The following is a 14,777-nucleotide window of genomic DNA, read 5'->3' as shown; positions in this document are numbered from 1 at the left end:
GATCCCTGTACTCTTCTTGAGTTGCCTGTGACTTTGCAAAAGACTGTATTTTAGATTTTATTTTAATTGAAAGAGAAAGATTATGTTTTAATGCTTCTGTTTAGCAAGAACAAAGTTGCTTGCAGAAACTCAAAATGTTTCCGTCAGGTGCTCTTTAATACTACATTTAGGAGATAAAACCAAAATAATTGAGGACTTTTTTCACAAGTTGTTCCACAGGTTATTTTTCCTTCATTGAATTTCAGGAAATTTATACTTTTCATGGAATAAATACTTTTCAGTTTTAGAAACTTGACTTTCAATAGTTTTCACTACAAAATAGTCTCTAAGAATGTGCTTTAAAAGTAAGCATTATGATAATCCTTATCCTGTCGGTGGCTCCCTTATTCTTATCCATCCTGCTGGTGGCAGAGTAAGGGGAAGACACGCATTAATACCTTCATCATTATAAGATACAATCAAATTTGCAAATTAACATTCCAATTAAGCGCGGCCACCAGTTCCTCTCCTCCCTGAAGGTCCAGGCACAGTTACTCTTCTCAAAAAGGCAGTGCATCCCCAGTCTTCAGACATGAGTGTGGGAGTCTGTCGATGGGATATGCCCAGCAGCGACTCTTCTGGACTCCGTTCAACAGATATATTTGTCATTTAAACAGACGGCTGTTTTGGCTGCAAGTGAAATCTCATGAACATCAATTCCATACAAGAACTTCTTTGCAACACTGCTGACCAAAGGAGTTTGTTAAGAGAACTACCCATCTTTTCAGAGCTAGGAATCAAAGGACCCCCTCCCCCCCCCGCCCCCGCAACTGGTATTTAGCTGATATTTGTCCACTGTTTATAGATTGCATCTCCAATTTTTCTCTACTTCCAGTCTGTTTTGTAACTGATTTTAATTTGTGTTAGTCTGTGTGGCATTTCTGCTTGTTAGTTAAATCCCAGTCCAGATATGTGAGCTTGAATTCCAGCAGAACTCATGCAAAGACTGATTAAAAATGTATTTCTGGAGGAAGCTAGAAGTTTTGGGTTTTTTACAGTGTTGTTTTCCTTTTCTGGCATGATTCTTGTCCTTTAGTTCAGAAATCTTCTTTCAGTATTTTACAGAACAGGCATCCTTTGGCTGGGTGTTTGTGGTGTATTTCTTTGGTGATCTTCAAATATGTGGCTTCTGATTTTTATTGGTAGTGTTAAAATTGCTTTACAAGAAAAGAAGACGACATTAAATGCTGCTTTAGTCTGCTTTGTTAATCAATAGTGTAGCTTCTGCAGCGCTGATGCTTTAGGACTATGGAATGGGCTGGAGAGATTGTTCCGTAGTCAGTTCCTAACTGTGAAAGAATTTATGCAGATGTTTATATTGAATGCTGAATATTATTAGGAATTATTTGGGATGTAATACTGAAACAGCGGTGAGAAGTTCCTGGCAAGTGCCTTTCATTTTTGCAAAGGGATTTAAATTAACATAAGAACCTTGATACATACTGCAAAAATGACTGTGATGTGTTAAGTATCCTCTCACGTTTATTTCAGATATGGACATGGATATGAAATTTTTTGTGTTGCTTGCAATAATTCAAACACTGTAATTGCCTCAGCGTGTAAGGTAAGAAAAGATGCTAGCACCATCTAGTGAAAAGTGCCACCAGATTTCTAGGGCTGACAGAGCAGGAGTCAGAAATCGGTTTGGGTTGAATTCTGTTCTTTCACTTAAATGTGAAAGATTTTGTATAGATGACAGTTGCCTTGCAAAGGTGAGAGTGAATGCAGATAAGCTGTTATTCGTAAATTATGTATGATTCATTTGAAGATATTAGTAAGATAAATTCTAACAAATAGAGGTATAAAACATATTCTTACTGATACATTGTCAGCATTAGTAGAAAGTAGTGAAACAATCTTGAAAATTCCCAGAGGAAACCTGATTCTAACTTGATTGCAAGCCTTAAAACGAGCCCCCTAGCATCTTAGTATTTTGAAACGTGTGACTTTTATATTTGCTTTCATTAATTCTCACTGATATTTTTTCCATCAATACAGGCTTCCAAAAAAGAACATGCAACAATTATTTTGTGGAGCACTACTTCTTGGAAGAAACTGCAGAGTTTGTCATTTCACAATCTGACTGTTACTCAGCTGGCATTTTCTCCTAATGACAAATTTTTATTAGCGGTTTCTAGAGACAGGAACTGGTCACTGTGGAGGAAACAAGACTCGTCAGAGTCAGGTAAGATACGTAAAGTGCATAAACACATTTGAAAACTTCACTGTTTGTTCGATATTTTTGGCTTCAAAATATTTGAAAGAGAATTGGTAAAATATTTTAATGGCCATTTTCCTTACAACGTTTAAGAATTAATAGTGTTGTAGGCTCCTGTGGCTTTAAGAAGTGCAATTAATGGTGTATAGGAAAGCTAGAAAGGGAATTAAAATCTGGAGAGGAATATAATCAGGCCTTAAATGCTGTTTGATTGATGGATGTAATGAAGTCTGCTATTTGTCCTCCTGCCTTCTGCTTGTGATTGTATGTTTCAGATTTACTGAAATCAAGTACATATGCTGGAGTGTAATGCCTGAACATCAAACTGGTATTCTGTCAAGGAAAGCTTTCATCTCTGTGATCTCTGCAGGCTAGGCTGGAAGGTTCATTGCTACACCTGTGTCCTGCATAGAGCCGCCTTGTCCCTCTTTGCAGGGCATGACACTTTGAGACTCTTGACAGGATCTATCTCTGTGTCTTTCTGATAATCCTACCCAGTTGATTAATTTGACTAGGACTGGCTCTGACTGGAAAAAGAGCTGATAGTAAAGATTCAGTTGACTTTTTCATTAAGACTTTGAGTCTTGCAAAATCATGAGGAGATTGCTATTGAACACTTTAATGGATTCCTAGAACAGATGCTTGTGCTGAAAATGTTCATCATTGCACCGTTGGCTTAATAGCATATAAACACTACTGGGCTTTATAGAGTTTTCCTAGAGACTTGGCAGTGAGTTTTGGCCCCTTCAGACAGGTCCGGTTTTATCCTGGCTTGAGACTTCTGTTCTATTCAGACTTCTATTCTAAAGCTTGGCATATTGTCCACAGTTACACATAGTTACACAATGTTTCAGGATAAGGAGTATGAATTCTCATAGGAAGTAGAGGAAATCTTCTTTTTATCTGTTCATCAATAACTTCTCTGTCTACAAAGAACATCATTGTCACTGTAAAGCAAAACTGCTGGTATTGGCATCTTAAGAAGTGGTTATTCAAAGTCTATGCTCCAAAATGACAGCCTTTTCTACTTGGAAAAATCATTCCCATTTACTGATCTGCTGATCAGATTTATTGCCTGATTGTATGCATATTGAAATGGCAGCCTGTCTCTTTGAGAACAGATTAATCTTTACGATTAGATCACTATGATTTGAGCTCTTGGGGCTTTACTGGTAAATAGGAACTGTAGTGAAATTATTGGGGCTGTGTGTACACATGGTAAATGTTGCACTATGCTAAAACTTTTGAAGTGAGAGTTCTTACAAAAAACTTGTATAGAAAGAACCTGAAGGTCTTATGCTTCGACTTAAATTCTTCTGAAACAGATATGTGTGTAAAAGATCAAACTGTTCCTACTGTTTTAGTGCTATAAGAGCTGACTGATATGGTCTTGAACAGGTGCTAATTATCATTGTGGTAAGTGTTGGAAAAAAATATTTATGTGGTACTAAGTATTCCCAATTGCTTTAAAGATGAGTGGAATGATGTCTAATCATTCCTGCAGTTCTTCCATACAGAAGTAAGCGTAACAATTACTTTTAATATGTAGTGTAGTTGAAGCAAGGGTTTTCCTCTGTATGTTTTATTCCAGGACCAGTTTTCAGTTGCAGTGCATACACAGACAAAAATACAGCTGTTCATAGTCGAATCATTTGGTCTTGTGATTGGACACCAGATAGCAAGTATTTTATTACTGGCAGCCGGGACAAAAAGGTAATTAGTATAAAAGGAATTTTAAAAGCCCGGAATTATTTTAAATGTATTTTAGATTTGTAAATGCTGTGTTCTAATGAGCCCATATTCTATGAACACACAAAAAAACTTATTGTGTGTATTACTACAGAAAGCAGTGAGACTTTCATATGCTAAATAAAGTGCTTGAATATGTATATACAAGACTGTGGTCTGCCAGTTGGACTTCCTTCTTTTTTCATACAGTAAGACAAGCATATGTCACATAACTCTTATGGGTCTCGAACTATTTCTTTAACTTTCATAACAGAATCTGTTTTTGTTGTCAGTATCTTTAATGAAATCAGGCAGAATGTCTAAAAAGTTGAATCTTTGTAGATAGACATTTTTTACTATTTTAGGGGTCATCCACTTTGTTCTGTGCCCCGGATGTATTTTAACTAAGTTATTCCTTATGTTTTTGTAAATGCATTTACAAAAAGATTAAAGTGAAAATTCCTGGATGATTCCCTTTCTTACAGGTCATTTTCTGGGGCCAGTGCGATTTATCTGTGACTACTGAAGGGAATATGTTGGATGCAGTCAAGCCTTGTTCAACAGTACTGGATGCCGGGGATTCTGTTACTGCTGTTAGTATCAGCCGTGTGCTTACTCCTGATGGAAGGTATTGCTGTTTTTCTGTAACGCCATTTTGTCTTTAATTTGAAATTAGTATTTTTTTTCCCCTTTAGTCAGTTTTCTGTGGCTAAACAGCTCCTAAAATCAGCCTGTCAAATATTTTGACCATTCTTTGAACTGAATTAGCTTTCCTTTTTTATTTCCTAGCCTTCTTTTCAGGTGTATGGTGACTTCTCCAAACAGTGTAACAAGAAAAAAACAAAAAGAGGGGAGGGGGGCCTTAACACACCTGAAACACATTCATTCTTCCAACAATATTGACTGGTCTGATGCTGTAATAAGGTCCTTATTTTTTTCTTAACCAAATATATTTTGCAGGTTTCGGCTTTGCCATTTTTTTATGAAGAAGCTTTGAATTAAATTGTGATATTTTTTCACAAAATAGTAAATATTGATTTGAAGGGCAAGGTGCAACACAGTATTTGCTAGTACTTTCTAGCTTGCGTTAGAGCCAGCTTCACTGAGCTGCCTATTGTAATCTCTTGTGGAACTAATGCAGTTGTTCTCTTGATAGATACATTGTTGCAGTAGGCTTAGAGAATGGGAAGATCATCTTGTACACATGGAAGCAGAGTGGGCAAGAACCAGCACTAGCTGATTGGACCACGTGTGTTGAGATGTATAACAGGTATGTCTTTTGAAGTTAGTTAGGAGCAAGGAAATACTGTTCTTGAGATTAATAGTGCTGGAGTTCTTAGAACATAAAATTATATGAAACTGGTTTATATGTATGTAAAAAATTGTTATCCTTTTAGGAAAAGGCTGATCCTTGAAAGTCTAAAGATGTCTTTAAGCAAAACCTGGAAATAAAAATATTGGTTATTTAGATTTATTAAAAAAAACAACAAACCCCGACGAAAACCAAGGGGGTGTGTGTGTTAAACCCCAAAATACTTCATGCTATACAAATGCTTTGAGAAGCATTACTCTTTGTTGGCTCCACTTCAAAAAAAAAAAAAAAAAAAAAGCTTTCTTACCTTTAGCCATAAAATAAGATGATAGAAAACACTGAAGAAGGGGAAAAAGAATCACTGTTTATATACATCAGCAAAACATTTTGGAGTGGATGACAGCAAGTTTTCAAGAGCAGCTTCTAGCAGAAACCACAGGAATGACAAGCTATATGTGGTGCTGCTGCAGTGACAGCTAGAGAAACACTCTGGAGAGAGACTTTGAATGTTTCACTTGGAGCACTCTCCTAGATTCTTCCTTCACATACTGGCATTGGTAATACCAGAAATGAAAGTTGATGGTGACTTTGGCCTGTGTGTGCTTGAAGTGAATTGGAAGGAGACAGCAGATAACAGGAAATTGCAGGCTATAAGCCAGAAATCTGTCATATCTCAGTAAATGAGATGCTAGTCCTGCAGCTTAATGTGGTAAAACTTGAAATCAATAGCTGTTTAAATTATTGATGAATGAGAGGATAAAATGTCATTACTGTTAATGGTCCTACTTATTTTAAGAACTTAATACCTGCTTGTTGTCACAAGTCATTTTTTCCTCAGTTGGTAGTGTTAAAAGAAGAGTACTAATTATATAAATGCTGATGTTTACACTCACATGCCCAACTGTGTTTGACATTTTGCAGTTATGTATGGATTTCTTTTTGTTGCAGCCAAAGTCATGCTCTTGCTGTGAAACGTTTGTGTTGGAGACATCATGCAGGCAGAGCTGGACATAACGATCAGAACAGCAGCGAGTGGTTGCAGCTTGCAAGTTGTGGAGCTGATCACTGTGTTAAGATATTCAATGTCAACAGATTTGCTCTTTAGCAAAGACAGCAAGCCTGTCCGTGCAAAACAGATTCACAACACTTTATTTCAGCTTTAACCACTTTGGTTGTTGAATTTTCTGTTTTCTGCTGTGGAAGGTGAAACTTTAGACGTGTAACTTATTAAAGCAACTTTTGTGGTAGTTTGAAATGTCAAATATTTTTTCAGGAGTATGAAGTATTTCATATGTTTTGGTTGGTGAATATCCTGGAACTGAGGGATGGGAGAAGGATAATGAGACAGCTTTGTTCACTGTGACTCCAGGGGTGGGTGATAAGCTGCCAGTACTTGAGTTCTTCTGTGCTTGGGATTGCGAGTGGAGTACTGAATTGTTTTGAACTCCTTATTTCTATTAAACTCAACTCTCAGTTGACCTGCCAGTGCTGACACTGCGTGTTTAAGCATGTGCGGTTAACCAGAGATCAGAGTTAAACACACAGCTTTCTCTGATTACCTTCTGAATGTATATTACAGCCCTGGTCTAAGTCTTAGACCGCCTTACTTCAAAAGGAGTAGTTTGTGTCTGCATGCTTGGACATGCCTGCTTGTTTGTTTTTCCTGTCTATATTCCTCTTTCTTCTGCTGTGCAGAGTGCTGGGCTCATGCTTCTTGGTCATGCGGGGCTTATAGCCTAACTCACAGACCACTCAAATCTTCTGGTGTCTCCTCTGTGTGCCAGTGAGCCCGTTCTGAGCAGAGTGCTCTAGAAGAGTCACCTCTTACTCTGCTTGGGGGCTATTCTCTACAGTTTGGGCTGGAAAAGCTTAAAGTATCAGTAGGCAGGAGCTGAAAGGTGGCAGCCATTCCTTACACTGCCTTTGGACTCTTCCTGACTTTTGAGTGCTCCTTACCTATTCTGGTGAGAAGTTGAGCCGGTTAACTTATTTGTCTGATTGTCTTGTAGTTTAAATAGAATGATAATAGACCTCAGCAGGTCTGGCTCCAGTTCCAGAGTCTAATTAGAAATCAGTTAAACTTTGGGAGTGAAATTATTTTTGTTACAGAACCAATTGCTACCTGAACTGGTAGTGCAGAAATAATGGAATTGTGCTTAACTTTTTACTATGTTGCATCTTTAGATAAAGAACAGTTCTTTCAGAGTGGCCCAAACTCTTTTCAGAATAATTACAGTTTATGTTTTAAAGGCTTTTATATTTCAGTTTTTTATTTTCAGTTCTGTTTTTCAGCATTAAAAAATCATTCTTTAAAACAATGTAGGGGAATAAAAACCTGACTTCTTAATAAAGATGCTTTGCTATGTTTTATTTGTAGTAGCCCTTGCTTTCCTTACATATGTGCTTTGAGCATTTGAATAGCGTGTTTTACTTGTCGGGGAATTTTTAAACAACCATAGACTGTATCCTGGCAAAAGAAAGACATAACTTATGACTCACGAGGCTTCAAAAAGTTGCCAAAAGTGGAAATTTAGTCTATGTCACAACCGAAGTTTGATATCTTACCTGCAATTTGATGATTATACTGGATAATACTTTCCAATACTAGTACGTCTTGCCATAGAGCCCCTCTTGCCTGTAGGAAAAAGTGAAATGTCATATTGTCCCTCTCTTTTATTTTGTGAAATGCTGTCATTAAACGAGCATCAGCTATTACATGATTTAGTAATCTATTCCATTACCCCTGGGATTTTTGTGACTCAATTGCATTGAAGAATATACCTCATTGTTCCAACTTTAAATACATCAGATTAGTCTGTTGATCTCCCAAGTCTAAATGTTTGTAATAGACATTTTATTTTCAGTTAAGTTAGAGGTTGTCAAGAGACACCTCGACACATGATTAATATTTTTTATCTACGATACTATCTCTGTTCACGTATCACTTTACTAGTGGGCATGACTTTTACATATGCTTTTATCTTCTCAGTAAATCTACTAAAGTCTTTTCAAACCAGCGTGTAAATCAGCATCAGGGTAACAAGTCGGATACTGATTTCATGATCTCAACTAATATCAGAAAATTATTTGGATCAATGTAAGTGTGATACCAAGGAAAAATCAGTGTAATTATAGCAATCATTTTGGTGGTAGCATTGGCTGCCTAATGAGGACCAGAGTTCTTTAAACAGTAAAACAGTACCCTTTAAGATTATTATAAGAGTCCCTAGAAAATTTTTCTCTTTTGTTTGGTTTCTTTGTTTTAAAAAATGGAGAAAAGCAAGCATGTGCCAGACATTTGCTATTTTCATTCTACTTCATTGTTCTTGTTTTATTGGTTTGACTAAGTACTGCTGGAATCCCCAAACCTGTCTTAATTAGATTTTTATTTCAAAGAATCTACTGTTGTTTTTGTCCACTGAATGGCTATTGCTTTTATTTTCTTACGTGTGCTTTTCTTTTGTACATACTTACTCAGAGAGACTGAGACTTAATTTATTAAAAATAGTGCATACATTCATGTACTATTTCATACATTAAAAAAAAAAAATTATGGTTTCAGTCATATTTACCTGACCTGACTGTAGTTTCGTTTACCTGCCAAGATGTCTAACTGCTATATGTATCCATTTGTATTTCTGCTTTTTCTTCTATGTTTCCCTGGTGCTCTGTCGTTGCTGTTCTCTCTTGTGAAGTGCATACCTCTTTCCATTCCTACCCATCCTTTCCCACCCCCCGCCCCTTCCTAAAAATGTGATTATTTTTCATGGCCTCCCTTAAATGAAAACCCTAATTGTGCTCAGATGTATTTGTGAAGTATAGAGGCTAACTCCATCTTCCCAAGTTGCTTGTGTCACCCTCTTTATAGCAGATAGCTCAATATCATACAATAAAAACAAAGTTGAGGTAAGTGTAATCTTATTTATTTCTTCCCATTTATCTTCAAGGCTATCAAATAAGCCCTGCCAACTCCAATCTTGGGAATCTCCAACTTTTCACAACACAGTGTGTGATACTGCATTTGTTTTCCCTTAACAATGTGATGCAAGATCATGTCCAATGGTCGGAGGTAAAAACTTGCTGCCTGGAATCATGATGGTCCTAGCTTTGCTCTTTCCTGCCAGTCCTAAGGTAAGGCATAAGGACACTATTCCAGTGGTGAAAGCCCAGAGGCAAATGGTACACGTCAAAATGCACTTGTCTGTAGCAGCCTAATCCTTCGCCTGAATTTCTGACTCCAGTAGTATTACGTATTGCTGAGTTTCTGTCTTCATTTCTGTTACCACTTTGGACAAGGGCAGTGTGTTTATTTTAAACCCCTGTGATCTAGCAGGATGCAAAGCTGATGCAGCATCCCCTCTAAACTAAGGGTCTTCATAGTGCTATTTACACTTTACTGTCCAGTTTTTTTAACCAACCTTTGCATCCAAAATGCACAGAACTGGGTCTATGCAGGTTTAGAGAGCTAAGCTGCTTAGCGCCGCTGCAGCCCTCAAGTGCTACTTTCTGAAGTACCGTGGGCTGATTGATGTATGCGCTCGGGTACCTCAGCACTAAATAATAGTGTACATTTAATTAAATGTTGCCATAAGCACTGACGCAGATGAGGCCTTGTTTCCCACAGAGTTGAGCTCTTTGCAGATTGTGAGTTTTCATTGGTTTTCCTGTGAACAGTTACTTTTTACAGCTGTTATGTGTCGCTTTTCATCTCCAGCATGTGAGCTCAAGGTGCAGCTTCTTGTCTAGACACCGATGGAATTTTTTTCTTCTATCTCAAGCCTATAAAAACTGTGGATTTTTACCTTTTGAACGCTCTACCTTTTAGACAGACCTGGGTTGAAATGATCCAGTTGGTTAAAATAATGCATAAGGGTGTGTGTCCATGTGTGTAAACTGAGAAACAAGATTGGTGTACTCTTAAGAAACCAGGGTAAAAACTCAATTTACAAATATGTAACTAAAGTGCTGACAAAATGCCCACACTCGCCTCATATTTTGCCCTTATGCAATTAATTCTTTAATTGTCTCTTTTTATGATGGTCTTTACCAATAGATGTAAAGCTTGCATGGTAACAAGAGAAAAACAACACAGAACATCTATCTTTAAAGCCAGCTTATTGTTTTGTCCGTATGGTTGTTATTGGAAAATACCACAATAGTGGTATCGGCTTTTATCCCAAAATCTCAATTCTAGGAAGCAAATTGCTTCCTACGCTGCAGTTGGTTTCAAATTTTTTTTTTTTTCATTTTAAAATATGAGCTGTTGCATCTTTCTATATCAACTATAGCCATAAATATATTTCAAAAGCCTGTAATCATCCCAGTCTGAATCTCAGCATCTGCTTTCAAATACTACGCACCATAGTGTTTATTCCCACTCAAATTTTCATTGTAAAGTTATATTGCTGCTTTATCTCCCCCTACCCGATTCAAAGGCAATGTAAATAAGCTGGTGCCATTAGCCTCTCCAAGGTGTCCCATTAAGGACCACCTGGAAAGCGCACCACCAGAAAGGAGTGTGTCGTGATCTGCAGGGCGAAATCTTGATTCTGGCATCTTTACATGGACAAAAAAAGTCCTTTTATCGCAGAGCAGAGATGTTTAAAGACTTCTTTAAACTTACAAATTAAAGAGCTACAGGAAAGACATGGAGAACGCAGTTTGTAGTTTCTCTGAGGCTTTTTCCTTTGTTTTAGGGAACATGTACGAGCCCTTATGCATCTTCCACTACTGAAAGTGAAGCTCTAGAATTATTTAAAGATCAAAACTTAAAAGACTTGAGACTAGTCAAGTAAATAAGTGAAAATGAAAATTATTTTTACTGATTATAAAGCATTATGCACTAGAAGAAAGTGTAATAAACTATAGTCCTCTGGACTAGTTGAAATAGTACTTTAAGAAATGAGTTGTTGGCAATGGACACGGTGCTCTGAAATTCCCTGCTCGTTGTACAGTGCCGTTGAGAATGGAGTTGAAAAAATTGATGGGATAAACTAAAGTTTTGCAAAGAATATTCTAATACCTTGTGATATATTTGAGGTAAAGCCATCCCATCAGTATTTTGGATGCACACTATCAAAAGTATTTTACTGGCTCTATGCTGTTTTGAGGAGATCTCATGGCCGAGGATATGAACAAACTGTTTTATGTAGTCAGACTTAAAGGAGTAGGATTTTCTTGTCCTACAGTAGAGGCATCTCTGAAAAAAAAAAGCAAGAAATGGCCTGGGTCTTGTTCTTTATAATCTGAAATCTGTAACCAAAATCAAATGTTTATTGAGATTATCCAAAGCCATCTTAAATCTGTCAGTCCAAAATGTAGGCATCCTCAAGGCTGTGTTGGACCAAAAAGGCAGGCTAACGCTGACTTCAGTAGCAAGGGTGCTGTGGAGTGCACTTGGGACCTGGAGGACAGAATGAGCTGCTTGTGTAAACCGGGAAGATGGGAGATGCTGACATTCAGCCCCAGGACCACCTGCCTGGGCTCCACGTGGCAGGCTCTCTAGACACTGCTGCCAGCGGCGAGTTATTGATTGTGCCCATTTTTCAGTTATGAAATGGGAAAGAAGGAACAGGTTTCATGTTATGCTAAGCCTTAAAAAAAAAAAAAAAGTGTATTCTTCTGCTGTCATCTGTCTTGTGGGCTGGGACTCCAGAAGTAACTAGAAGCTGGTGAAAATTTCAAGGAAGTCAATTATTGAGCTCTCAGCTATTGAAAACATCACTTTGGCAACTCTGAGTAATCTCTGTTTTCCCAAATATTTAACGGGAAGAGATGAGAATGCTCCGAGGCTCACTGCCGATTGCAGCTATTGCGGAGATGAGGGAAGAGGAGGAAACAGCTGTGTCCTCATTTAGACTCGAATCTTACTTTAAAGAAGAAGTGGCTGTTGCAAATAAGAAAACTTTAAAATAACTGAAATGGGCAGCAAAAATATTGCTTGCTCTGTTTTAAGGAGCATCTGGAGCTGTACAAAGGATGAGGCAAAATCTCTGACAGTACAAAAATCAGAATTTGCCTTTAGTGCATTAGGAAGCTATTGGAGGTGGGAGTTGTTGAGCACAGTTTAGCAATGCTCTACTACTGCTGTTTTACCAGCAGTACTTTATCAGGATCTACAGCGGTAATTTTGAGGTGGCAGGGCAGCGTGTTTACCCCATGACTTTCCCAGCCCTTGACCCTCCAACCATTCCCACTTTTGCCCTGCATACCGGCACATCCTCGTACGGTTGTGGGACCTTCCTTCAGGCACTCCTCTTCCCCAGCCAGGGGCTGCCTCTCTGCCCGTCCCAACCACCAGATTCCCCTTATCCTGCTTCTGCCTTTGCTGGTAGAGAGCTTGGAGGACTATGGGCTCCCCTTGGCAGTCCCTGATGCTCACACTCAAGCACAGCTCCTGCTCTTACCTTGTGTGACCAGCTCTGGTGACTGTATTCTAACAGTTTGTGCTCAATGGCATTTTCAAACTTTCTAGCATCATCATTTAATTTTCTGTGGTAACTCATCTATGCTGTAATGCAGTGATAAAACTAAAAATGGTCTGCCGCTCGTTCTGGAAGGAACTTAGGGTAGATCATTTGACAAAGCTCGACGCCGTACCATAATAACAGGGCTAGCCCCAGTACCCCGGGGTAGCTGTACCAACCAGGCATGCCCTGGACTTGAAGTCCTCCAAGAGAGCTGCTCCACGTAATTGGTGTTTGTGTGATTCAGCCAACATTACTGCTGTACAGATGAGAGAAGAGGAGGTGTTATGCCTGAGGTAATTGCCATGTTACAGTAGTGTCACCCTTATATAGACTCCAGCTGATCCCAACTGAAATAACAAGGGATGCAGCAACCAGAATTTGTACTGCAGAGGAGCTATTTCCCCTTGAATCGAGAGCTCGTGCAAACAAAGATGCCTGATCTTGTGGTTTTTTTCTAAGCCTTTTCTCTCTTCACTCACCCATTCTTTTTTTAAGAAGGCGTTTTGCCTTCTTAGTCCCTTCTCCATTCTTGCAGGCCCCTAAATCCTCATATAATCAATCCTTATTTTCTCAACATCCTCTTCTCTCCTCCTATTGTTCTTGTAAGATAATCCTATGCTTTTTAATACATGATCCTAAGAGACTTTATACATATCAAGTATAACATCCTCTTGGTATTTTCTCTTCTGCCTTCTGTGTCTCTGTGTCTGATTCTTCCTTTGCTGGGTTTTGGGCTTTTGGTATTTACACAGGCTGTCCAGCCTCATGACCTCCTTTGTGCCTGACAGCAAATTACTGGCGTACGCGTGAGCAGCATACTTACCCTCCCTCCCTTGCTAAAGCATAAGTTGTCTACCTGCCACTGGGGGGAATGTTTCTCCTCTACAAAAATGAATTCACTGCAGTGTCCCCAAGGGAAGCGCTCCTAGCGCTTTTCAAGATAAAGCAATCGTTGTGTTTGCCTTTCCATTTCATAATCTTGGAAAGTCTCCATCTTAGGAGTTTTCATATAAAGATGTACCTCTCAGAGAATATCTGTGCTCCACAGACACTCTTTTTAGAGCATAGGAACTTTTTGCTGTTTAAGCTCTTTGCTTTGACGTGGCAGGCAATCCTATATGGGGCAGTCGCCTATCGATTCTCTGGATGCTACAAGTCTTCACCACTGTCCGCAGAGAGCACCGAGCTGTGCCCGATGTTTCTCTTTCTCTGCAGAAGAGGTTTAGCCAGGGAGGTTGAAAAAGCTGCAGTGCAGGGAAGCACCCGAGGTGCCTGTAGGTTTCTCTGTGTAGGTCTTCAGGGTGGGTCTGTCCGACCTACACACGCGCTAAAGGTATGATGTAGGAACCTACCATGGGTGCTTTGGTCAAACTTCTTCTTCAGTGTGTGCATACGGTCTCTCTGTATTGTAAATGTTGCTGTGCCTTCAGTAACAGTTCCAGTTCACTAAGCCCCTTGGGATTAGTCGTGGTGGGAGCCCCTCTACAGCTGGTGAGCATTGATTCAGGCTGCCCCTATAGTTATAGCTACATGAAATGTAATCTGGTAAAGCTAATAAAAAGGTGCAAATGCTGGTTTTGGTTTACTACTACTAGGTGAAAGACAGCTTCAACTTTTTCTACCCATCAAAAAGAATCTGAGTATGTTTTGTTGTGTAAAAAGTATTATCATATCTCAAAACAGGAGAAATTCTGCAATTCTCATTAATTGCTCAAGAGTACATTTCCGTAGGTTAGTAGTACTGAAAAATGTTAGCACAGAGCTTTTGTTAACTAAAATAAAAACAGATTGTGGTTCACAGAGCAATAGGATCATGGGATTACTAAAATTGGAAGGGAGCTCAAGAAGTCTTTAGTCCAAACTTCTGCTCCAGGCAGGGTCGGATATGAGATCAGACCAGGCTGCTCAGAACTTCATTCAGTCTGGTCTTGAAAATCTCAAAGGATGGAGACTGTGCAGCCTCTCTGAGCAACATCTTTCACTGCTGACTGTCTTCATGGTGAAAAAGTTT

At 38.8% G+C, this 14,777-nt stretch overlaps 1 protein-coding gene across 1 annotated transcript; it reads left to right on the top strand.

Moving 5' to 3' along the window:
- Positions 1-1,530: 1,530 nt before the first annotated feature.
- On the top strand, positions 1,531-6,559 carry LOC104083927 (elongator complex protein 2-like; the record flags this gene model as incomplete). Its single annotated transcript, XM_009587597.1, has 6 exons — positions 1,531-1,603; positions 2,038-2,224; positions 3,849-3,970; positions 4,471-4,613; positions 5,142-5,255; positions 6,246-6,559. Coding segments are annotated over 6 exons (796 nt in total), but the record flags the coding sequence as incomplete, so codon positions are not given.
- Positions 6,560-14,777: the final 8,218 nt, after the last annotated feature.

This window comes from Fulmarus glacialis, unplaced genomic scaffold (genome assembly GCF_000690835.1).
Source record: "Fulmarus glacialis isolate BGI_N327 unplaced genomic scaffold, ASM69083v1 scaffold30241, whole genome shotgun sequence".
Classification (NCBI taxonomy): domain Eukaryota; kingdom Metazoa; phylum Chordata; class Aves; order Procellariiformes; family Procellariidae; genus Fulmarus; species Fulmarus glacialis.
This window is presented reverse-complemented; position numbering and strand designations above follow the sequence as displayed.